The sequence below is a fragment of the Rattus rattus genome, chromosome 17 (genome assembly GCF_011064425.1).
Source record: "Rattus rattus isolate New Zealand chromosome 17, Rrattus_CSIRO_v1, whole genome shotgun sequence".
Lineage (NCBI taxonomy): Eukaryota > Metazoa > Chordata > Mammalia > Rodentia > Muridae > Rattus > Rattus rattus.
Window position 1 is genome coordinate 15285791 of NC_046170.1, and position 24819 is coordinate 15310609.

The 24819-nt window shown below is 51.9% G+C and overlaps 1 protein-coding gene across 5 annotated transcripts; it reads right to left on the reverse strand.

Moving 5' to 3' along the window:
• Positions 1-1662: 1662 nt before the first annotated feature.
• Hook2 (hook microtubule tethering protein 2) lies at positions 1663-13865 on the reverse strand. 5 transcript variants are annotated; one of them, XM_032887816.1, is made up of 23 exons: positions 13694-13865; positions 13132-13217; positions 12989-13061; positions 11008-11058; positions 10785-10917; positions 10619-10686; positions 10218-10280; positions 9778-9858; positions 9537-9697; positions 9298-9438; positions 8069-8270; positions 6943-7053; positions 6775-6862; positions 6575-6644; positions 5856-5993; positions 5696-5783; positions 5596-5601; positions 5462-5496; positions 3558-3640; positions 3377-3477; positions 2413-2523; positions 2274-2345; positions 1663-2166 (listed from the first exon to the last, which is right to left on the reverse strand). In XM_032887816.1, the coding sequence occupies exons 1-23, from the start codon at positions 13736-13738 to the stop codon at positions 2017-2019; spliced, it is 2157 nt and encodes a 718-aa protein (XP_032743707.1). In that variant the 5' UTR covers positions 13739-13865; the 3' UTR covers positions 1663-2016. The 5 variants fall into 5 exon arrangements, with proteins under 5 accessions (XP_032743707.1, XP_032743706.1, XP_032743709.1 ...); XM_032887815.1 differs by having other exon boundaries at positions 3377-3480; positions 13694-13864; XM_032887818.1 differs by lacking the exon at positions 5596-5601 and having other exon boundaries at positions 13694-13864.
• Positions 13866-24819: the final 10954 nt, after the last annotated feature.

Genomic DNA, 24819 nt, shown 5'->3' on the forward strand with positions numbered 1-24819 from the left:
GACACCTTCCCTAACCACCTCACCTCAGGGCCTTGACACATGATAATCCCCATCTGGGCTGTTCTTCTTCCCTAGGTGTCCAGATGACCCCATCCAAATCTCTGCCTGGTACCTGCTTCCTGGACTTAGAGTTTATTCAAGGCGTGGGGAGGAGAGGTAAGAGGGCAGTAGGGGCAGAGAAAGGCAGAGAGAGAGAGAGAGAGAGAGAGAGAGAGAGAGAGAGAGAGAGAGAGAGAGACGGAGGGAAATGTGAAGAGAAAGGACAAAGGGGAAGAGAGCAAGAGCTTTCTTTTTAGTGTTTTTGTTTTGAAGATTTATTTATTTCATGGATGTGAGTACACTGTAGCTGTCTTCAGTCACACCAGAAGAGGGCATCAGATCTCATTAGAGATGGTTGTGAGCCACCATGTGGTTGCTGGGATTTGAACTCAGGACCTCCAGAAGAGCAGTCAGAGCTTTTTTTTTTTTTTTTTTTTTTTTTTTCCGGAGCTGGGGACTGAACTCAGGGCCTTGCGCTACCACTGAGCTAAATCCCCAACCCTGCAGTCAGGGTTCTTAACCACTGAGCCATCTCTCCAAGCAGTGATGGTGGCACATGTCTTTAATCCCAGCACTCAGAAGCAGAGCAAGGCAGATCTCTTGTGTTGCTGGACTTTACAATCCTAATGAACCCATATAAAACATACACAATCCAGATATTTTAAGTAATAACTTGGGATTACTGACAGGAGATGGATTTTACTAGACAGAGGGTAGGTATTTGTCCAGCTCTGGTGCTGATTGAGGCGTATTATAAACATAAAGGTGTGTGTGTTTTATCCAGGAACTAAGTTGTTAAAGGCAGGGTAGAAACTCCAGGATAGTCAGGGATTCACAGAGAAACCGTCTCAAAAAAACAAAGATTAATATTCATTCATTCATTTATAGACCTATGATGTGGCTCCAGCTGTCCTCGAACTTGCTACATATTCTAAGCTAGCTCTGAACTCAGACAGCCAGCTGCCTCTGCCTAAATGCTGAAATTAAAGGCATTTATGACCATGCCTGGCTAGAAACTCACTGCTTTGGACTCACTGACTGGCCAGTGAGCTCTCAAACTTCATCAGTGCCCCAATCCCTCAAAGTAGGAAAACAAGCACACGCAGCCCCTCAGATTGTGTGTGTGTGGTTGATGGAGATCAAATTCAGCTCCTCATGCATGCTAACAGACAACAACAACCAAACCTCCTCACACTTTTCTCATCTGTCATTGCGTGTTACTTACACCCTTAATGAGAATGCAAGACAAAACTGGGTGTGGTGGTGCACCCTTCCCTTTAATCCCAGCGTTCGGGAGGCAGAGGCAGGTGGATCTCTGAATTTGAGGCCAGCCTGGTGTACAGAACAGGTTTCAGACCTGCCAGGACAACACCGAGAAATCTTGTCTCAAAAAAAAAAAAAAAAGACAAAACAAGCAAACAAAACCCCCAATAGAATGCAAGCTAAGGCCTGGAGAGGTGGCCTGTGGTTAAGAGCACTGGCTCTTCTTCTTCCTGGGGACCCAGGTTCAACTCCCAGCACCCTCATGGTAGCTGCTCACAGCCATCTGTAACTCTAGTCCCAGGGATCTGATGCCCTCTTTGGACTCTGCAGACACCAAGCACATATATGGTACACAACATACAGATGGGCAAAAATGCTCATACATTTATTTTAAAAGTAATCGTCTGTGTCCCTAGTGCAATTTTTATTCCTCACCATTGTGTCTAGAGTACATTCAAGACAGATTTAAAGTCTTTATTTTTTTTTTTTTCAAATATAAAATCAGGCTCTTCCCAGGTAGTACGTGAGGCCCAGGAGAAGAATCAAGAAGAATCACATTGCTAAAAGGAATAGTCCTACACCTGCCACCTGCCTTCCCCTTCTCTCCCATCTAAGGAAGGAGAGGGCAGAAGTCAGTCTCCATCGAGGTCAAAGCCCCAGGCTGGGTAAATGTAAACTGGAAGACTTCAGCAGGCAGCAGGAAGTCGAGGTCTATCAGTGCTTGTCAGTGGGGCGAAGGCTCAGAGACGCCTGGCGCCCCAGGGGTCCTCGGCGAGCATTGGTGGCCAGTCTTTGCTGTGCCAGGAAGGACTGCGCATGGGCAGGGGCATGCTCTTCCCCAGCTCGATGCTCCAAGGCCATGCCCTAGAGAAATGGTATAATCGGCAGGGTAAGTGAACCTACCTGAGTCACGTGACCCTGATGGGACCTCGAAGACCCACGTGACCTCAGCCAAGGAGGAACCCACTCACCATGCTGTACCAGGCACTGATGAGCAGCTTTTCCTCCTGCTCCTGCCGACTCCGACTCTTCTCATAGTCCATCTGCCGGGAGACAAGAGTCAGGGGCTGGGGGATGCTGAGGGCCGCAAGAAGGGATGAGGATACCCACCTCCAGCTGCCGTATTCGCATGTTCCGCTCCCAGAGCTGTGACCTCAGGGTATGGAATTCTGGGGACACCCCAGTGGGTGGCCTCTGCTTGGGTTCCAGGGTCTGAATGACCTAGGGATTAGGAAAGGAAAATCACAGGAGAGTGACTTTAATTATAACAGTAGTGACATTTTGCAGTCCTGGGGACGGATTGTACCTAAGGCCCCACAGGTTCGAGGGAACACAGCAGTATCACTAGCATCATCTTGTTTTGTTGTTTGAGACAGGTTCTCATTCAGATCAGCCCTTGAACCCGTGATTCTCTCACCTCTAGGTCACAAAGTGCTACCACACCTGGATCTGGATCTGGATCTGTGCACCCTCCCCTTCTTTGTTTCTTCGTACAGAGTCTCGATATGCAGCCTGGCTGACCTCAAACTCAGAGTTCTAGCTGCCTCTGCCTCCCTAGTGCTAGGGATAAAGGAGTGTATTGCCATTCCTGGCTCTTTTCTCTCCAGCCTGCCTAAGCCTGTAGAATAGCTGGGAACACAGCTGAACCCTCGGCCCCTCTCTTTGGCTTTACATTCTATATTTACGTAGTTTTTTGGAATGCTAGGGACTGAACCCAGGACCTCCTGCCTGCTAAGTAAGCCAGATACCCAGGCACCTACCCTGGCTGGTAGATATTAGACAAGCACTCTATCCTGAGGCCATGTTTCCAGCACCTCATTGGTGGATTTGAGGCAGAAACTCTACAGCTGTGCTATGCTACCCAAACTCCTTTGCAGACCCTTTGACACACCGAGCACAGTGGATTTGACAGCCCCTAGCAGCAGCGCCTGCAGATGCCTATGGTATGACGTGGTCGGGTGTGACATGTGTGAAGGCAGAGGGCAGAGATACACAGACTGGCAGGAGTGGGAGCTGATGGGAAGCATATGGAGAGGGATCTAAGGCAGGATAGTGGGACACCTAGCATCCTCACCGTGCGTGCCTTGTCCACGTAGCGGCGGTATCGTTCCTCCATGGCCCGCAGGTCTGCATCCTTCTTCTGCAGACTGTCCTGCAGCTCCTCGATCCGCCTAGCTGCTGAAGAACAAGGGCCCCCAAGTTTCATGCTGCACTCAGGGCTCCCTCAGCCCAGGCCACTGCTGGGCCCCACTTACTGTTGCTGTCCGTGGGAGGCTCCAACTCCTCAATGTATTCCCGTTTCCTCTGAAGCTCCAGATCAGCCTCATGCAGCTTCTGCCTGTGGGCATGGAAGCAGTGGGTGACCTGCTATCCATCCGTCCATCTGTCCACCAGTCCACCCACCAACCCATCCATCCATCCATCTGTCCACCAGTCCATCCACCAACCCACCCATCCATCTGTCCATCCATCTCCATCCACCAACCCACCCATCCATCTGTCCATCCATCTCCATCCACCAACCCACCCATCCATCTATCCACCAGTCCACCCACCACCCACCCATCCATCCACCCATCCACCCATCCATCTGTCCACCAGTCCACCCACCCACCCATCCATCCATCCATCTGTCCACCAGTCCACCCACCAACCCACCCATCCATCTGTCCACCTATCTCCATCCATCAACCTACCCATCCATCCATCTGTCCACCAGTCCACCCACCATCCACCCATCCGTCTGTCCACCAGTCCACCCACCAGCCCACCCATCCATCCGTCCATCCATCTCCATCCATCAACCCACCCATCCATCCGTCCATCCATCTCCATCCATCAACCCACCCATCATCTGTCCATCCATCTCCATCCATCAACCCACCCATCCACCCACCCATCCATCTGTCCACCAGTCCATCCACCAACCCACCCATCCATCTGTCCATCCAACTCCATCCACCACCCACCCATCCACCCATCCATCCGATTCATCCATCCACCCATCCATCCATCTGTTTGCCAGTCCATCCACCAACCCACCCACCCATCTACCCATCCATCCACCCATCCATCCATCCATCCATCCACCCATCCATCCATCCATCAACCCACCCATCCATCTATCCATCTATCCATCCACCCATCCATCCACCCATCCATCCATCTCCACCCACCTATCTGTGGTGCTGGGGATATAATCCAGGGCTTGTCCATGCTAGACAAGTACTCTGTCATAAGCCACACCCCAGCATCCCACTCTAGGCTGATTCTTGTGGCACTAAGGATAGAACCTAGAAGCCTTGTCTATACCAGGCCAGTACTCTACCACTAGTCAGGAATATGTATTACATATATTTAAGTATCACTGTTAATCACTTAATGTATATGTCATATGTGTGATATTATATTTATATCATATATTATACTATACAATGTATATACCACATACTATATTACATAACATTACATAGAATATATTTTATAATAACACATACATATATACATACTTTTTTTTTCTGAGACAGAGTCTCATGTAACCCACGATGGCCCTGACCTCCTGCCCTTCTTCCTTCTGTCTCCTGAGCGCTGGACTCACAGGCCCATACCAGCATCCTCCACTTTTTCTCAAAAAGTTTCTGAGTCAGACACGATGGTGCATGACAGGAAGGAGGCTGAGGCAGAAGGATTACAAGCCCCAGGCCAGGCTGAGCTACAGGGAGAACTTGTCTCGTAAGAATACAAAAGGGGGGGTTAAGATCCATTTGTTGTTCTTGTGGAGGATGCCAGGATGGTTCCCAGCGCCCACGTCGTCTCAAAACTATCCTGTAATTCAAGTTTCAGGGGATGGGAGGCCTTCCTCTGCACTCCACGGCTCAGTAGCACAGACATGCAGGCAAAACACTCATACACATAAAATAAGTAAATTTTAAAACAAACGATGGCCCTAAAAGCAGAACACGGTAGTATACACCGACAATCTTAGCACACGGGAGACAGAGAGGTCGGCAGGTCAGAATTCAAGACCAGCTTCAGTTACACAACATCCGGTCTCAAAATGCTGTACTTGACCTGACCTGACTGGGTCTCTTCACCCACAATTCTCCACATCTTTGTCCCGAGAGTTCCCACCCCAGGAGTGAAAGTTCTCTGCACTTACAGATGATCCTCCAGCTTCCGCTTCAGCAGGGTGGGCTGGGGGAGAGAAGCATCGGGGAGTGAGGGGATGGGGGCCAAGGTCTGAAAAGCTGTGCGGGTAACAATGGTGTGCCTCCCTGGACCCGTGGTACTCACAGCGGCCTTCATCAGGCATCGGGCAGCAAGGGGGTGGGGAGAAAGGAGGATTACTGGGGAGCACAAGGGAGGGCCACGCAGGGCGGAGGTGGGCACTCACGTCGTCTGTCTTGCCCCCCTGTTCCTGCAAGGCCTTCTGTAGCTCTTCCACCTGGGCCCTCAGCTCAGAAAGCTGCTGCTGGTTCAGCCTGGGAGGGAAGCGCGCTCAGTACTTGCATGTGTAGAGAGCTCCCTTCCCAACAAGTTGACAGGACTCTTACCGTTGCTGCGCTTCCAGCCCGTGGCGTGCACGGTTGGCCTCCTCCAGGTGGCGCTGCAGTTCCTCCTGTCGCTCCCGGTCCGCCGCCTCTTGCTGGCACAGTCTCTTGTTCTCCAGCTGAAGCCGCACGAGTGTCTCTCTGAGAAACAGGGAGAAGAGAGTAGGGCTGTGTCCTAGACAGACCATTAGGTGAAACTCTGGACCGAATGCTGCTTTGGGGTAGGAGTATTGAGGACCCAGCATGGACTCGGGTGGCTTATGCTCTGGGAGCTAACCTGGGTGTGGTGAGCAGAAATCAAAGAGGGCAGAGCTCCAAAGGAGATGTGTGGGAGCAGGGGATTAAAACACTTGCATCCAGCTGTGGAAACAGCAAGAGCTGACACGGGGTTACCAGAGCAGAGGGAAAGGAACTGGACATAGTAGGGGTCACAGGGACGGCTCCCGGTTCTCAGATCAAAGTAAGAGGGGCTAAAATGTACGGAGTTTGCACCTAGAGCAAAGCCATACTCAGTACACATTAATTTGTGTTCTGAACATGGATCCTGGAGAGGCAAAGCCCCTGGAAGAGTAAGGCCCTTAGTCAGGTCAGTGCAGAAGGAGAAACACAGAAACCTAAACCAGGTATCTAAGACCAATAGTGGGCTTGTGCTGTGAGAGTGCTGTGAGGAAGAGCCTTGCCTGACCGGCATGGGTCCAGAGCCTTAAAAGGTCCCGACGTACCTGAGCTCTGCAGGCAGGATCTCTGCTGCTAAGTTCTCCAGGCCAGAAGGGGTAGGATCCAGGGAGAGGCCTGGAGAAAACAAAAAATCTTTAGCGTTCCAAGCGTCCACAGTCTCTATCCCTAGGTTCTCTTTTCAAGGATCACCTCTGCAGGCTCAGGTACAGCCCCAGACCACTGCCAAGCCCGATCTGAAACTCACCAGCCTGATTCAATCCCCTGGGCTGCAACTGGGCACAGCGGAGCTCCTCATTGGTCTCCCTCAGCGAGTCCCTCTCAGTCAACAGCCGCTACAGGGGTAGGATGCAAGGTGTCAGCTGGACCTCCTGGGCAATGGGCTATCCCAGGACACACAGGGCTTCAGCCTTACCTCCTTCTCTTTTGTCAACAGGTCACACTTTTCCTCTAGGTTTTGGCATTCGAACAGCCACTTCTCAGCCTTCATGGCCTCCTCCTGCCACTGGCCCTGCAACTCTTGCATCTACAAGAGAATTCAAGCCCGAGCTGGATTCCCTGGAACATGAGTGGTCTTCTACAGGTTGTCTTCTTTTTTTTTTTTAGAGCTGGGGACCGAACCCAGGGCCTTGCGCTCGCTAGGCAAGCGCTCTACCGCGAGCTAAATCCCCAACCCCTACAGGTTGTCTTCTGAACCCCACTTGCACATTCACACACAAAACATAACTTAAGAAGTTGGGGGGGGTTGGGGATTTAGCTCAGTGGTAGAGCGCTTGCCTAAAGCATAAGGCCCTGGGTTCGGGTCCCCAGTCTAACTCAAAAAAAAGAACCAAAAAAAAAAAAAGAAGTTGGGGGGGATGGCTGAGCGGGTTAAACACAGACTGCTCTTCCAGAGGTCCTGAGTTCAATTCCCAGCACCCCACATGGTGGCTCACAACCATCTATAATGAGTTCTGGTGCCCTCTTCCGACCTGCTGGTGTAGATGCAGGCAGAACACTGTATACATAATAAATAAATAAATCTCTTTAAAAAAATAAAAATTAAAATTAAAAAAGTTAGGGGCTGGAGAGATGGTTCAGCAAATAAAAGCCCGGCTCCTCTTCCAGAGGATAGGGGCTCGATTCCCAGCATCCTTATATCAGCTCACAACTATCTGTGACTCCAGTTCCAGGGGATCTGATGCCCCCTTCTGGCCTCCACGAGCACCAGGAACACCAGATGCACATGTGGTATACAGACATGCATACGGATGAAAAACCCATATGCATAAAATTATTTAAAGAAAGAAAAAGGGTGAGAGGGGAAGCCGTGGGTACAGCAGAGATTGAAGGAGAGGCAGCAACTGAGGAAAAGAAGAGGGAGTGGAACCAGAGGGTTCTAGCTGCACTAAGAAGTTGGGGAGAGGGGTGCTTATGAGAAGCGGTGGGGCTTACAAACCCAGGCAGGGAGGGGTGAAGCTCCAGGGAAGGCTACAGAGCCTTGGTAGAAGTGGACTATAGTGATGGGGCGGGCCGTTAAGGGGTGGAGCCACCTGCCTTACCTGCCTGCGCTGAGCCTCGAGCTGGGCACGCAGGGATCCAGCCCGGCGCAGCTCATCCTCCAGCTGCCGCGTGCGCTCCGCGTGGCCTGCATTTCGCTCCTCCAGCTGCCGCACCTGCCGCCGGAGCTCCTGGAGCTCACCCAGGCGACGACGGCAGCTGTTCAGAGTGGCCTCCAGCTGCCTTGCACGTTCGGAGGACTGTCTGAGACAGGAATAGGAAGTGGAAAATTCAGAGGCTAGCTGAGAAGTTGGGCTGGGCAGGGAAGAGTTTCAGCTTGAGGGATTCGGGTTCAAGGTGAAATCATCAGCCAGGTCTGTAGTGCTGGCAGGGGTCATTAGGGAAACAGGGTATAATGGAAAGGTTTCTGGGAGTGGAATTGCAGACATGGAAGAACTGTGAGAGGGCTGGAGAGATGGCTCAGTGGTTCAATTCCCAGCAACCACATGGTGGCTCACAACCATCTGTAATGGGATCTGATGCCCTCTTCTGGGGTGTCTGAAAACAGCTACAGTGTACTTATATGTAACAAATAAATCTTTTAAAAAAAAAAAAAAAAAAAAGGTTGGGGATTTAGCTCAGTGGTAGAGCGCTTGTCTAGCAAGCACAAGGCCCTGGGTTCAGTCCCCAGCTCCGAAGAAAAGAAAAGAAAAAAAGAAAGAAAAGAAAAGAAAGAACTGTGAGATAGCAGAGTGAGTGATAAAGACGTTTTGGGGTCCTGGGGGAGCTGTGAGGAGTTGTCAGAATCCAGGTGGGATGGTTCGCCAGGTGCGTTAGCATTCTAAGAGTGTATAGAGTTACAGGAGAGGTCTTTGCAGATACAGAAGGCACAGTAGGTTCACAGGGGGGTTGGGATGATACAGTCTTAGAGAACATTCTAGAATCCAGGGGCATGATGGGATCCAACTGGTGCACTGGGGTCTGGAGAGTATTAGGAGGGGTTGTATTTGTCAAGGGTGCTGTAAGGTGTTGACTAATGACAATGTAAAATCAAGGGGGCTCCACGGATCCAAGGGGTCTCTCAGGAGACATAATAAGCTCAGGACAGTGTAGTGGGCCTAAATGTCACGATGTGGCTCAGGATGTCAAGTTGGAGCCTGCAAGGTGTCATGACGTATAGATATGATGTATAGGTCCACTTAGCATCTGGGAGTTGAATGTGCTTAGCACTAGGGGGCAGTCTGTGCCAATGCTGCAGATACGTGGTGGGCATTGAGGACCTGCTACCTACCTGAGCTCATCCATCTCATCCTTCAGCGCTTGCGCCTCCTGGGATAGGCTGGCCAGGGCTTGGTTCCGTTGCTGCAGCTCAGCGACCTCACGCTCCAGTTCCACGCAGCGTAGCCGCTCATCTTCCCGGCTGCTCTCCAGCCTGGGGTGTCAGGGGAAAGATACGGAAGGAGGATGCCCTTTGGCCCCAATGCCCTGGCCCCACCTCGTCCCCACCCCCCACCTCCCGACTGACCACACCTGAAATTCTCCTCCTGGAGCTGTTCTAGCTGTGACTGCAGAAGCAACAGCTTCTTGGCGGTGAGGCCTGAGGCACTCTCCACTTCCGACCGGCCCACCCTCTCCCGTAGGGCAGCATTCTCTTGTGCCAGACTCTGCTTCTCCTCTGAAAGGAGCACAAGCTATGGGCAGGGAAGATAGGTGAGCTGAAGCAGGAACCAGGTCATACGTAGACGGGGTTTACGCAAGCGGCCCCACCCACCTGCCGCTCCAGATCCAGGTAGTGTTGCTGAAGATCGCCACCCTCTTCCACCTCCTCACTCAGGAAATAGTACCTGCGGGACTGAGATGGATGAGGGGGGTGGAAGATGAAGGACTTGGGGATCCAGTCAGAAGCAAGGGAGTCCTGGGGAAGGGTTAAGGGACCCTAGGATCTAAGACTGGGCTGGGGTCCTAAGAAAACAGAAGGGCAACTTTCTAACTGTTGAGATCTGGCAAGGGAAGAGGCTAGGACTGGTGATTAAAAGCTCAAGGGTGACAAGCCCCCTTATCAGGTGCTCAATTGTCATGTCAGCTTGTGTCCCAGGAACATCACAAGTTCACCCTTGCTGCCTGGACTTCATAAGGACAAGCCTTTCCACCTTAGCGGTCCAGAGAACCAGTGTTGGGGTGGCAACCTTTGGCCAGTTTTGCCATCATTACCTGTGTATCAAAGTTCCCGTAATTCTCTGGTGACAGGGAATCAGGTGTGTCTTTGGTCATGAGCTGCAGAGGAGGACATTGTGGTAAGCTAGGCTCTCTGACACAACCTTCAAAGTTTCTACAATTCAGTCTAGGAACCTCCTCCCTCCCCCTCCCCAGGGCTAGTTTTAGCCAGATAACTCCTGCCCAGAAGCTCCTTCCAGTGCAGAAGATGGCCATGACTTTAGAGGCTACAGGGTTCTTACTTGGAGCTGACATACATAAGATCTGGCCTGCTGACCGACTTCCAGGTAGAGGCCTAAGCTTGCATGCAAAGCCAAGTCTGTGCCCAGACGCTTTGACCCTGGAAATGTCCCCTCCTCTGACTCTTCTGGATTGCCACAGGGAGTGCCTTTACCTACCTCCTGGATGGCTTCCATCACAACATGTTGAACAGATTCCTCCAGCGTCATAATTCTTTGGATATACTCTGGGGATGAAGGTGAAGGCAAGAGGCTGAGACCGGGGATTTCCTCAGGGTACCCTCTGGGTGTTCTTTGGCTTCCTCCCCTCTAGCCTTCCTCATACCCTGCTTTTTCTCACAACTGATAGCACAGGCCAGTACCAACTGAAGCAGTTTGCCGAGTTCTGCGGGGTTTGAGAACTCGCCGATGAGGTTCACATCTGGAAGATGCTGATCTGACACAGGGTGCCCCAGAACCTGAGAACACAGGGAGAAGGAGCTTTCGGGGCTCACAGACTGAACCCTGCCTCCCAACCCAGCCCCCTAAATTCCTTTGCAGTCACTCACATCCTTTGAGTATTCCACCAAGCTCTGTAGGATCCTCTCCAGCTTCCTGACCTGGTGAGACCAAGGGGTTATCGATGCATGGAGGTCTGGAGCAACCCCCCAAACCTTTGCTCACTTCCTCCCCTGTCCCTCAGTTTCCATTCCCTGTTTACCCCGCCTTGTTGTTTGGCCCTGTTCTAAATATCTTCCTCCTCTTGGTCTGCACTGAGTGTCTACCTGACCATCTTTTTTTTTTTTTTTTGGTTTTTTTTTTGGAGCTGGGACCGAACCAGGGCCTTGGCGCTTCCCCTAGGCAAGCGCTCTACCACTGAGCTAAATCCCCAACCCCTACCTGACCATCTTTATCCCCAGAATCCAATGGCTTCTCACTGCCTGACCCAATTCCTGTTCTCTCACTGGGATGACTGCACCCACTGTTTCTCATCTCCCACCTTTGTTGGCTGGGGTAGAAGTTCTGGTGATCAAATCTAGGGTCTTCAGTATGGAAGACAAGGGCTTTTCCACGGACATCAAGTAGCTCTCCTTGCTAGTCCATTCTGCTCCCTGCCCTGCACTGCTGGACGGAGTCTAAGCAAGCTGTCGTCCACTGCTCCCTGCCCTGCACTGCTGGACGGAGTCTAAGCAAGCTGTCGTCCACTGAGCTCCCTGCCCTGCACTGCTGGACGGAGTCTAAGCAAGCTGTCGTCCACTGAGCTCCATTCCCAGTCCTTCATCTCCTACTCTCACTGCCTGTGCTCACTCCCCAGGCAGCCAAGGGTAGCTTCCGAATGGCTTAGCCAAGCTGTGTTTTTCTTTTGCTAAGACCACTCTCTGCCCTTCCACAGTACTTAAAATAGAGTCCTTGCTAGGAACGGTGGCATCTGCCTTTAATCCCAGCACTTGGGAGACAGAGGCAGGCAGATTTCTAAAGTTGAGGCCAATGTGGTCTATAGATCAAGATCCAAAATGGCCAGGACTACACAGAAAAACCTTGTCTCAAAACAAAACAAAAAAGACAAAATAAGCACCTTCCTGCCTCCCATTGCTCACACAGCCCTCCTTTTACTGTCTTCATAGATGTATCTGAATTTGTTTTCTTGTTTCTTTAAGATTTATTTTATTTTTAACTATTGTGTGTGTGTGAGAGAGAGTTTGTGTGTGTGTGTGTGAGAGAGAGAGAGAGAGAGAGAGAAAGAGTGTGTGTGTGTGAGAGAGAGAGAGAAAGAGAGAGCGAGCGAGAGAGACAGACAGACAGACAGACAGACAGAGAACACGAGGTGCCTGCAGAGGCTACAAGTGTCAGATGCCCTGGAGCAGTTACAGGTGGTTGAGAGCTGCTTGATGTCTGGCTGGGAATCGAACTCCGGTCCTCCCTGGAAAAGCATTAAACTCCTTCGGAAGAACAGTATTCGTTCTTACCACTAAGCCATTTAGTCCAGTTTTGTTTTTTGACAGCATCTCATGTGGCTCAGAATGAGTTCTAACTTGCTATGTAACCACCATGGTTAACCATGACGTCCTGATCCTCTTGCCTCCTACGTACTGGGCTCCTGTGTATGCTACCTCTTCTGGCTACCTCCCTCCCCAAACCTCCTGCTACTTGGGATTGAACCCAGGAACATGTGTAGGATGAGAAAATTCTCTTTTGCTAAGCTATATCCCTGGCCTCCTTTTTAAGGATTCGAGTCAGGATGATGGAGAATTTACCATCCACCTGCCTTAGCATAAAATATCTGGGATTACAAGCATTTGCCATCACACCTCTTGGAAGTTAACGTGTGTTTGTGTTTGTGCTTTGTGCCCACATCACAAGAATGATGGCAAGGTTTCTGTTTTACTGTGGGTGCTCAGTATAAAGAACAAAAGTAGCTTGCTGTCACCAGACATCTGGCTGTCTTCCAGGTGGGTCTGCCTGTCCATCACGCAGGACATGTAACGCTTCCCCTTTCCGATCACCTCTTAAATCCTCTAGTTATTCCCTAGTCATGAATCCACCTGTCACCTTCAACCTCCAGCTGGGACTTGGGTCCTCTGAGATGCCCTGGAGCCATGCGTCGTTGAACCAGGAAGGGTCTCTAGGGGCAGAAAGGTAGGATGAGCTGGCTGGGGAGCCCTTCAGGATCCTCCCAACTCAGCCCCACTCACATCTGATTCAGCACATGGGCTATGGCGAGTCCGCTGCTCAGGTCCTGGGGACTGGCACAGGGGGGCGAAACTTGAAACGTCTGCAACTAAAGAGGGACGATGGAAGGGGCAACAGGAAAATTGAGGACCTGGAACAACCTCTTTGGCAGACTTTTTTCCCCAGCCATCAGACACCTCACGGGATTAGGAGGGCACTAGCCTGCAGCACCAATACATCACTTCTTCGGAGGCGTGGCTTCTACACACCTAGGCAGGGACGGGGCGTGACTTCATTTTACCTATCCTGACAAAGCCTGCAAACCTAGATCAAGGCGTTACCACCAGTCACCTGGTCCCCATTACTAACATGTGACGAGGCCTGTGCCCCAGAGGGGCGTGGCCTCACCTGTTCTTTCCTCTCAGGCCTGCCCACGTGACAGAAGCAGGTGGTCAGGTCAGAGTCCAACGGCCCAGCAAGCCTACGACCTATTCCTCCTTCCAGCTCCAAGACAGAGGAAAGAAGGCCAAGACAGGGCTAGAGGAGAGGGCGCACACCTGACCCAGGCCCCGCCCCCCGACCTACCCAGGTGAGCAGAGACCCGCATAGCTCGGCCTTGTCCATACTCATGGCTCCGGATCGAATTCGATCCGGGCCAAGGAGCCCCGGCACGCAGCAGCAGCCTCCGGGTCCGCCACCAGCGAGCGCCCGAAGCCCAGACCTCCCGCTCTGCCTAGAGCGCCGCCCTGCTCCATCCCGCCCCCCTAGGCCTAGGCTCCGCCCCAGACACGTGATCTCTTCCAATTGCAAGCGCTTGCCTCCCCGCCTCGCCATCTTGGATACGGGACACAGGCAAGTGCACCTTGTGCCGCTAGGTGTCAGTGTGGCTCAGCTCAGTCCTGCGGGTAGGGAGAGTAGTGGCCTCCGCTCCTCGCGACTTCTCTTTATGTGGTGGAGTGGTCCTCAAGATCCTTTTAAGGCGGATCTACCGCACCCAGTTTCACAGGCACACTCATGGTTTTCCCCCAGAGCTCAAAGAAATCCTCCGGTTTAGCCGCGTTATGATCTGAGCCTTTCTTTATGTGGGCTGAAAGATTAATAAATCCTGTAGTCGTGGAGTGAGAGGATTTTTTTTTTTTTTTTTTTGAGTCTTCCCTAGAGAAGTGATTCTGGAGTCCTTCAGAAGACGCGGGTATGGTTGGGAGCAGATAGGGTCAAGCAGGCAGATAGTCTGAGTAAAGGACATGCGCACTTGCCCAGCCTGGGGTCTTCTTCCTCTGAGCTATGCTGCTCCTTCCCGACCCCGGGTGCTTTGAGCACCTTCCTGTCTTAAAACACTTGACCAGTCCAAAGCTGCAGGTAGCCTGAAGCCCACCAGGGGGCGCGCAGAACACAGGAACGCATCCTTCTGGGAAAAGGGTGCGTCCACCGGTTGAGCCGGCTTTAGGTGAGCGCAGAGCTTAGATTTTTTTGACAATAAAGTCTCAAGACATCATTTGTGGCGTGCTCACTGTTTCCAGGCTTTCCATTAAGCTATATATCTACAGACAATTGAATGTCCTCCACGACCCTAGGAGTCAAGGGCTTCTTTAATTCCCAGGTTTTGTTTTCTTAATTTTAGAAACTGTATTATTTAATTTTTTTTTTGAAAATCCACCGTTTTGCAAATGAGTAAACAGGGGCTACAAAGTACACCGGCTTTGACGCCTGGAGGGAGAGGGTGCGGGGTGGAGTGGGGGGAGGGGAGGTAAAGCCCAGACCGCGCCCTTTGACCCCTGAGTCCACTGGAAGCCCCTCCCCCGCAGGCGGGTGGGGTAATATGCTGTAATTAGAGGCTATTAAATGTGCCCAGAGGGAGGAGTGGAGCCGGCTTTGCTTTGGGGCGGGTTCAGGTCAGAAGGGGGGTTAATGTTCTGCTTCCATTCAGGCAATGAGCTGGGTGGGATCCAGTCCAGTGACCCTGTCCTGGTTGGGTGAGTCCAGCGACATCAGCCACCCGCCCTCTATCTTACAAGAGAGTTGTTAATCTACTACAGATACTCGGTTGTAACCCACTCAAACACTCAACTACACACACCAGAGAGCCTGGGAGGCTGATTCACACTTCCACAACCCCTCATGCCCTGTTTACCAGATTCCAGTCCCTGAGGTCCTGTGGAAAGGTATAGAGAGGAACGTGCTTCCGGGCTGGACTGGACAAGGGAGCTGCCAAGTGGCTCCCCCATCCCACATCCACAAGAGTGGAAACGAAGTTATGCTGTCCTATACACACACACACACACACACACACACACACACACACACACACACACACTGTTGCTAGGAACCATGATTGTTACAAGAATGAGGAGTTGCATTTGCAGAGATTTTTGAAGTTTAGGGGAAATCTGAGGATCCAGGTATGGGTGACTTAAGTTGTTCCAATGTTGATGTAATATTGCAGCTGTCCAGATGGTCAAGAAGTCACGATTTTAAATGAAGCTGGGAGGCAGAGACAGGTAGATCTCTGAGTATGAGGCTAACCTGGTCTACAGAGAGAATTCCCGGCCATTCAGGGCTACACAGACCCTGTCTCAGAAAACAACAAACAAGCAAACAGATGGACTGCAGTGAGTTTGAGGCCAGCTTGGGCTACATATTGAGTTCCATGGTAGCAAGGACTACATTTGAGAGACCCTATTTCTTTTTTTTTTTTTTTTTTTTTTTTTTTTTTTTTTTTTGGGGTTGGGGACCGAACCCAGGGCCTTGCGCTTTCTAGGCAAGCGCTCTACCACTGAGCTAAATCCCCAACCCCCGAGAGACCCTATTTCTAAAGAAATAAATACTGAATGAATAAACACAAAAACTTCACTTTCTCCTGGGGAAAGAATTATAACCTCCCACAGGTTCAGCAGGGAGTCGCACCTTTTGGGGGAAGAAAAGTAAGCTTTTATGTTGGCAACAAGGCAATCTCTTTTTACAACCAAGGAGCAATGCTCTGGATATAAGTGCCTTTAATTCTGTAAAAAAGAGCTACAAATCCTTCCTTTGAGACTGACCTTGCATTTAGGAGGAGGCTAACCCATTTTAGGCGTAGGGAACCTCAAAGTTTGCAGAAATCTGAAAGACTCCATTTATAGGAACCTAGAGTCCCTGCTCTGCAAGTTTGGATCAGTAACCTCGAGCTGGTTTGGGGACCCCACCTCCTACTTGTTTCCAGGAACAGCTGGATCCAGCCTGGGTTGTACTGCTGGGAAGTGAGTGACTCAGCCCCTCCCTAAGGCCACAGCTGGACCCCAGCCCATCCCCTTCAGCCTGCACATCTGGATGCTGAGCCAGTCATCACAGCTGGGATGGGGACCCTGGTTCGACAACCAGAGGACAGCACCCACCCACCCCTACAAGTATGCAAAATCCTGTGTGAATTCCATGTTCTGTTGCCATTGTGACTCCTCTGCCAAGCTCCCTGCACCCAGTTACTGGAGCTCCCATGCTGCTCCACCCCACACACTGAGTATCCAAGTCCAAGGGAAATGTGCTCCTATCTGTGTAGGAGGAAGGTGGTGGGTCTGTGATTGGCTTAGCCTCCACTTGTGTCTTGGGATCCTGGAGTTTGTACAGCTGAGTGTATGAGTGTGATCTGATGGCTGTCAAGAAGTTCAGCACATCAGTCTGTGCATATATACAAGTTTAGAAGATGGGTGGGGGTTGGGGATTTAGCTCAGCGGTCGAGCGCTTGCTAGGCTGGGTTCGGTCCCCAGCTGGGGGGGGGGGGGGAGATGGATGTAGGGCTGGAATGGTGGCTCAGCAGATGAGGTCACTTGTTGCTCTTGCAGAGGACCTAGTTTGGTTCCCAGCATGCACATGGTGGCTCACAGCCATCCATCCGTAGCTCCAGTACCAGGGTATACAACATATTTGCACCAGGCACATATATGGCGGTGCACATATATTCGTGTAGGCCAACTCTCTCTCTCTCTTTCTCTCTCTCTCTCTCTCTCTCTCTCTCTCTCACACACACACACACACACACACACACACACACACACACACACACACACAATGAACCTGAAAAAGAAACTTGAAAAAACAGCTGAACTTCGTGGACTTGTAATCTTTACACCTGGGAAGGGAAAACAAAAGGATCAAGGAAAGTTGGAAGTGAGTCTGGACACGACCTCAAAAATCACAGTAAGCAAAAGGTGTCACATGGTGTTTGCCTGAAATCCCAGCACTTGGCTTTCTATGCTCGAGGTGGAAGCCTGGTCTACACAGTGACACCCTGTCTCAAAAACAATAAACCAAAAATACGGTTAGCCCGCCTAGGTGGTGTCTGCCTTCAATCCCAGCATAGGAGGTCAAACATCAGGTGATCTCTGTTACCAAGGGGAGACTGGAGGATATAACAAGTTTCAGGCAAGCCAGGATTATATAGTGAGAGCCTGTCTCAAAAACAAACAAAACTCCAGGTTAGGATTACCAGGGCCCTCATTCCACGCTCCTTGTGTTTCTTTGTATAGTCTAAGCAGCGTCTGAGATTGTTCAGCTCTGATTTTGTCTTCCCGTGCCAACAACAGGCTCACTGTGACCCCTCTTTTGGGTCAGTCTGTTATTTATTCTGTGTATGAGAAACGTGTGACCCTTAGTTGCCTCGGGTTGGCGTTAGGATCTGTCTGTAATCACACCCTGCTGCTTTGGTGTGACCTACAACTCAGTAGAACCCGTGTTTCTGAGTGGAGAAAATGGATTATTTTATTAGCACTCTACTTACTCCTGGCTATTGTTTTTCTGTGATAATGCCCTCTTATCATAGCTCCTGGCTTATCGTACCCCTTTAACGAGCAAAGTATCTATGTGTGTTGCCTGTGATAACTCGGCGATGACATACATGGCTGTCTCTACCTTGTGTCTCAGCCACAATTTACATGTGAGAGGTACTTGTCCAAATCCCAAGACAGTGGCTGCTCCACTTGCGTTGATGATGGGCCATTATGTAAACGCCTGTGTGTTCATATGGCTATGTAAATGCCTGTGTGTGCATACGACTGTTTGTGTATCTACTACACACGTTATATGGCCGATGTGCTGCGCAACTCAGCTTCCAGGTTTAAGTGGCTGTGTGACTGTGTGACCCTGTCCATCCATGTTCGAAGGGCTTAACAGAACAGGGGTTTCTGCTACAGTGCAGCAGGTGTATCCTGTGTCCGTGTGACACTGTGGGTCAGAATTGTTTGTGACCTTGTATGTGGATGGGGGTGTCAAAGTCACACCAGACAGCCAACTCAGTGGAGGAATCGACATGCGCACCACTGTCGCTGTCTGTGACTCTCCTCTGGGAGGACTCCACCCCGCATTGCGGGGGCGCGTGCGTCGTTCGTGACGTGAGACACGAAGGAGTTCGCTGCGTGCGTGGAGCCCGACGCGGTCGTGCGTGCGAGTACAAGCCGGGGGTGGGGTGGCTGTAAGCGTACGTGAGCGCGCGGGGGCAGCCGCTGGAGCGCTGCGGGGGGGAGGGGTAGTACTGCGGAACGAGAGACTTTGGAGCACAGGTGAAACTCGAAGGGGGACTGCCGTTAACCCCTTCCTGCCCGACCCGAAACTCCGGGCCCCATGACCGAACGAACGGGGGCTTCCCCAGCTCTCTGGGCGGGGCAGTCCCTGCTGGGAAGACCTTCCTCTAATGAGCTGAGACCCCCCCCGTTGCCATGGAAACAGCTTCCTGGCTTGGCAGGCGCTGGCTTCCTCCCTCCCTCACTGCCCTTCCTCCCGCCGTCCATGTGCTTCCCACTCCTGATCTCGGTACCGCAGGGCTGGGGGTCAGTAGGACCAGGGCGTGCGTGACTCAGGCCAGCCCTGGGGTCCCCAGACCGCACTCGGCCTCACTCCCCTGCTCTGCCTGGATGACTCATACCTCGCGGCTTTCCTTGTATATGACTCAGGCCCCTGAGGAGGGGACTTTGGGACCCCCCTCCGGGCATCCAGGAGTTCTGGAGACCTCGAGCGAGGGGTTACAACTCCGGAGACAGGAGGCCGGGCCGGCATCCCCTTTCGTTGGACATTGCGAAAGTCATCGGGGACGCTTCCCCCATCCTTGAATTAAGAGATCCTTCCCCGGTTTGGCTCCGGGAACCCAGTGCCCCCGCCCACCAGCCCACAGGAAGTTTTGGCAGAGCCTATCGTGGCAATGAAACGGTTAAAGTCGTTTTCTTATTCATTTCATTTAGGGACTTTTTTGACTCAGAACAAACTCCTTTGAAAGCCTGGCCTCATGGGGACTAGAGTTCCTACTGCAACCCCTCAGACACCCAGCTTAGAAGGGGGAAGGTGGCTGTGGCTCTTGTGAAGTCTCAGCCGCGTACAGAGCTCGGTTCCATTCAAATCCCGTCTCTCGCTTGTTTTCCCATCAGAAAACTATGTCCAGCTCTGAGTTGTGCTGATTAGATGAATAATAGATGGGACGCTCCGAATTCAGAGCTGGAAACAGAGGTAGGGAGGGGTGTCTCAGACCTGGATGTCCAGGTGCCCAGCAGAAAACACCTACTCTGTGCCCCACCCACTCTCTCTAAGGCCACGGGGTTCATTTTGTCCACCCCTGCCCCGGGCTGGCACCCAGGAAGTGAGAGGCGGGGCAGGAATGAGGCGGAACCTGTTGGGCTAGTCCCTTCCCCGCCCCCACCCTCATTCTCATGCCCTGACATGGACCCCCCCCACGAAACAGCTCCACCCCCCCGCCACCCTGGACGCCTGGGTCCTGACCTGCGGGTGGCCGGAAACAGCGTCTCGGGAACATCCTGTGGACGGCTAGCTGGACAGACAAGAGGGTCAGTCCCTCCCAGGGCAGGGCAGACATAGGCTGGGGGCAAAGTAAACACGCCCCAGGGTGGCTAGACTGCGGGGGAGGGGTTGAAGTGGGGGTGCTGTGCAGCAGGAATGTACACACAAACACACGGTCACCCTGAGAGAGCCAGTCCAGAGGAACAAACCTCCGTGACACAGGCCACTGAGACATCTAGCCAGGGACACACAGACAGGGAAAACAGACATCCATCTGGGTAACTAAGACACCCAGCAGTGGTGGATAGTGTTGGCCAAGTCAAAAGCAAGGCTCTGAAGATGTAGCTCAGGGTTAGAGGGAAGAAAGAGAACTCAAAAGGCATCCACAGGTCAAAAAAGCATGGGGATGCGTATATGGCTCAGTGGTCTAGCAAGCATGAGGAGAGGCAGTGCGCTCAACCTCCAGAACTTCAAACAAAGCCTGTAGTCAGGACAGGTGTGACCCAGATAGACCAGCTCTGCACCCAGGCTGGTATCAGCAGATAGAAGTGAACATTTGTACTTGTACATTCCCAGAAAGGATAGAGGCACAGCCTCTAGGAGAGCAATATTCTTCCTACAGAAACAGGAGAAAAAAAAAAAAAAAAAAAAAGTTACAAACCACCCAGGGTTGGGGATTTAGCTCAGCGGTAGAGGCGCTGCAATATTCTCCCTATACAAAAAAAAAAAAAAAAAAAAAAAAAAAACAGGAGAGATAAATCTACATCTGCAGGCAGATGTACAAAAGTGTCACAGTCACCTACATACCATGTCAGAGTGCTCCAGGCACCTATCGACATAATTGTGACACATTCATTAGGAGATGAAGTCTCACATACCTTGGGGTTTTTCAGGGTTTTATTTTTGTTTTGAAGGCAGGGTCTCACTGTGTACCCTGGGTTAACATGGAATTCAATTGTTGACCCAGCTAGCCTAGAACTCAGAGACTCACCTGCCTTTGACTTATGAGGCCTGTACCTCCATGCCAGTCAGAGTCATCTCTTAAATAGACCTAACCAACAGATGGAGCGCAGGGGTTCAGAGAAACATTCTCAGATGTGGTCTGGACAAGTAGCTAATGAAGAGAGAAACAAGACACAGCCTAGCTAGCATTCACGAGTACACAAGAATGGAGATACCCTGACAGAAGCTGTGGCTAGTCATGAACACACAGGCTATTCATGAGCACACAGGACATTCATGCTGTCTCACATACACATACAGCCAGCCACAGACTACATGCATAACACAAAAACATACAGACCAAACCAGGCTTCTCTCTCTCTCTCTCCTCTCTCTCTCTTTCTCTCATGGGCACAAACTAATCATGAAAACCAGACATAAGGTGTTTTCTATCCCCTGCCTCTGTCTGTTTGGAGTATATGTATAGACATAGCTGGTCTATATGTGCAGGGGGCGGGGTGGTGGTCAAGCAGTTACAGGCTATACACATCCACACAGAGACCAGCTATATACCACATATAAACATAAAGACATTTCACACACTTAAGGCAAAGCATGTACCTTGCACTCACAAACCAGGTACAAAAATGTTAGCCACGGGGTTGGGGATTTAGCTTAGTGGTAGAGCGCTTGCCGAGGAAGCGCAAGCCCGGGGTTCGGCCCCCAGCCCCAAAAAAAAAAACCAAAAAAAAAAAAAAAAAAGTTAGCCACATATGTGCCTAGAATAGAGCCCTATGTAACCTATTCAATATATTCAATAGGACACACACACACACACACACACACACACACACACACACACACACACACACACGTCTCACCTCCACCCCATCCACACAAAGCAGAACTGAACTCTCACAAATAGGCCCACACCCCCTTCAGGGTTGGACCAACGGGCAACCAGAAGCCTAGAGCAGGCCTCATGCACTCACACAGGCCCCAACAGGCCAACCACACTCACACACACCCCCCCATCCACCCTTTGCTGAGGTTCTGTGGGACTCCGAGATCCTGGCACTTCCTCTCCCAAGATCACCCCTACTTCCCTGATGTTCTCCCGCTTCCTCTGCTGGGCAAGCTCACTTGTTTTTGACATATCTCTCTTAAAGGGGACACCTTGGAGCTCAGGCCCCTAAGTCTTTGGCAGCTGTGTGGGAAATTCCCTCTGGGCCCCGTTGAATCAGTGTGAAGACAGAGCCTGTTTCCAAGAAGACCCAGCAACTTCCTCTCCAGATGAGGGGTGAGGGACCCCTAAAACCACAGAAATAAGGGAGGAGGGTGACTGGCAATCTGGGGCTTCCTAGAGAAGACCTCTGGAATCGATTCTTAGCTTCTTCTGGCCCAGCCACCAGTCCACACCCAGGGGCAGGGACTGGAGACTGGGTGCTGTGACTTGTGGGTTCCCGCCCCAGCCTGCCCACTGATGACTCACAGGCAGCCCCCAGCCCAGTTTCCTGGTGGCAGCCGTGGCACCGGTCAGTGGGGCCAGGGAGAATGGTCACCAAACTATTTATAAGAAGGAGAAGTCCCTGGTGCCAAGACCAAAAGCCCCAGAAAGACCTGTGGGTGGGTGGAGATGAACTTCCTCCTTATCCTGAATGGTAGCCCCTGGCCCCAGGCCCTGGGGTATAGGAAAACCTGGCAAGGGAGGGCAGCCTGGTGCTGATCTGTAGCTCAGGCAGTATGGGGGAGGGGACTGTCTTTACACCCTCCACACTGGGCAGGCCTGGCGCCAGCAGGGCGACTTGAGGAGGTGGTGCCCAGGCCACAAGAGTGAGAATGGTAGGGGCCTGGAACCGGCTGTACCAGCTTGGCCAGCCCTGCCCTCCCTGGCTGGTCTCTTCCCCACCCAATGCAAACCCATGCAGAAAGTGTGAGAGAAGACCCCACTCTGGCATAGTTGCCAGTATCACCTTTCTGTGCCCAACTCCACTTCTTCTGAGGGGAGGAGGGGACAGGACCCTTCGCAAAAGGCCTACTCACTAGAGCTTTGTATGTGGCTGGTACTCCATAAACACCCATCAACACTACGACATAGCAGTGTTCAGAGATCACCAGCTCCTATTCCATACAGACTGTGTAGCAATTCTAGTGCTTTTAGCTCTGAGACATTATTAAAGGCCATTTCCTGTGCCTCAATTTCTCATTTGTTAAATGAAGATTCACACATCATGCAACTGCCTGGATCACTGGAAGTGGCCAATGACTGACTTTATTTAAGACACTTTAGAAGAGTGTCTGGTCCATGGTAAGAACCATGTAAGTGTTAGCTATTAAAATAATAATTACTATTTCTCAGACAGTCTGTCTGCCTGTCTTAAGTATCTCCCAGTCTCCGTGTCTGCATGAGACTAACCTGGCCCCATCTGTCTCTGGGTGTCTCCCCTTCTCCTGCCTTTCTGTCCCTAGCCTCCCACTCTTGTCTTCCCTTTCGACCCTCTTTGGGCAGACCTGGCCTTTCTCCAGGATCTGGCTTTGGCCTAGCCAGCCTCAGCTGTGGCATGGGTGAGTCAGTGTGGCCTCCTGGCCAGTGGGACAGGCAGGTTGGCTTCCCAACATGTTGCCCTCCGTCCTGCCCTGGCCCCAAAGCTGCGGCCAGTACCCCTCAGGCAAGGCCACATGTCAGCTGCAGTTATTAGCATGGGCAGGAGACACAGGCCTGGCCACATGCCCGCAGACTCAGCGGCTTCTGGAATCTCCCTTGAGACTGCAGTGGGGGAGGGGAGCTCTTCGAACCAGGGCAAGATGGGAGGGTGGACTTAAGGGTCACAAGGATCCTTCAAAGACTGGGATGTCCCCAGCTCCTTCCTCTCCAGTGCCCCTACTCTACTGGACTTCCCCTGTGTCCTTGTAGCTGTCTCTTGCCTCTTTCAATTTCCTTCTCTGTCGAACACTAGGTAAGCTCTGATTCTGCTTCTTAGCCCTTGTCCTTAAGCTTCTCTCTAAAGAACCCTCCTTTATCTTACCAGAGACCCGAGAAGAGGAAGAGATGGGACCCTCAACCTTTCTCTGGGGCTCCCACATTACTTGAAGTTCCACCTAACTGAAGTCCTGCTATTTAAACCTCTATCTTCCCATTCCTGGAGAAGGGGCTTTGGGTTCTTCCATTTTCTCGCTTTGCGATTTTTGCCCTTTTTACTTGGGTGGGAAAAAGGTTCTCAGATGAGGGAGGCTACCTTCCTTTAGGTATTGTGTATAATGGAAGGTAGCTCATCCCGGACTGAAGTGGAAGTAGATGAGATGAATTTTCAGACTTCAAAATACGTGGTAGGGAGTGGGGACCCTAGACCTTCTGGTAGAAGGGAAGGGCACATACCCAGGGGAGGAGGCAGCTCTGTACCAGCCTGCCCAGGCGCCTGGGATGCCTGAAAGCATTATCCCGCCCCCTCCGCGCCCCGACGGGCCGGGGGCAAAGTCCGACCCAGGCCCTCGGGCAGGCGGGGACCTGCCAGGCTGGGTCCGACCTGGTCGGGCGGGACAGGGCTCAGCCCCAGAGCTGTTCCGAGGGGCTGGGCCAGGCCGCCGGGAGGCGGGGGAGCCCGGGGGTGGCGGTGGAGGCTGGTCTGGACTAGCCGTCCCGGGGCCCGGGCGCGCCCTGGGACCTGGCAAATACCTCGGGTTCCTGGCTCCTAGTTTGCCGCCCCAAGACTGCACTGGTACCACCTCTTCCTGTGCCCTAATATGGATGCTGGGGAGAGAAATTCAGGGGGTTTGCCCCGCCCCCAATCCAATTCACGGACTCCAGCCTGTTGCCTTGGTGACGAGGCCCCGCTCCCAGGCTTCATCCCCCTCCAGCGGGCCAATGGAACAGTCCTCGGCTGCCAGGCTTAGTAGTCGCCCAAGGTTGCAAGCTGAACCATTTCTAGATGGGGGGAGAGTAGACTATGACTAGAGGCGTACTCAGCTGGATTGTGACTTCCCCAGGGGTCGCTCGCTGGGGTTCCTCTTCCCAGGCG

Bases quoted from the DNA above. Each gene is read 5' to 3' on its own strand.
- Hook2 (XM_032887815.1), bottom strand. From the start codon at position 13,738: ATGAGTATGGACAAGGCCGAGCTATGCGGGTCTCTGCTCACCTGG. The intron at 10,281-10,618 runs GTAGGTAAAGGC...CCTCCTCTGCAG, and splicing joins TGATGGAAGCCATCCAGGAG to CTCATGACCAAAGACACACC. The intron at 9,698-9,777 runs GTGGGTGGGGCC...CCCTGCCCATAG, and splicing joins ACCTGGATCTGGAGCGGCAG to CTTGTGCTCCTTTCAGAGGA.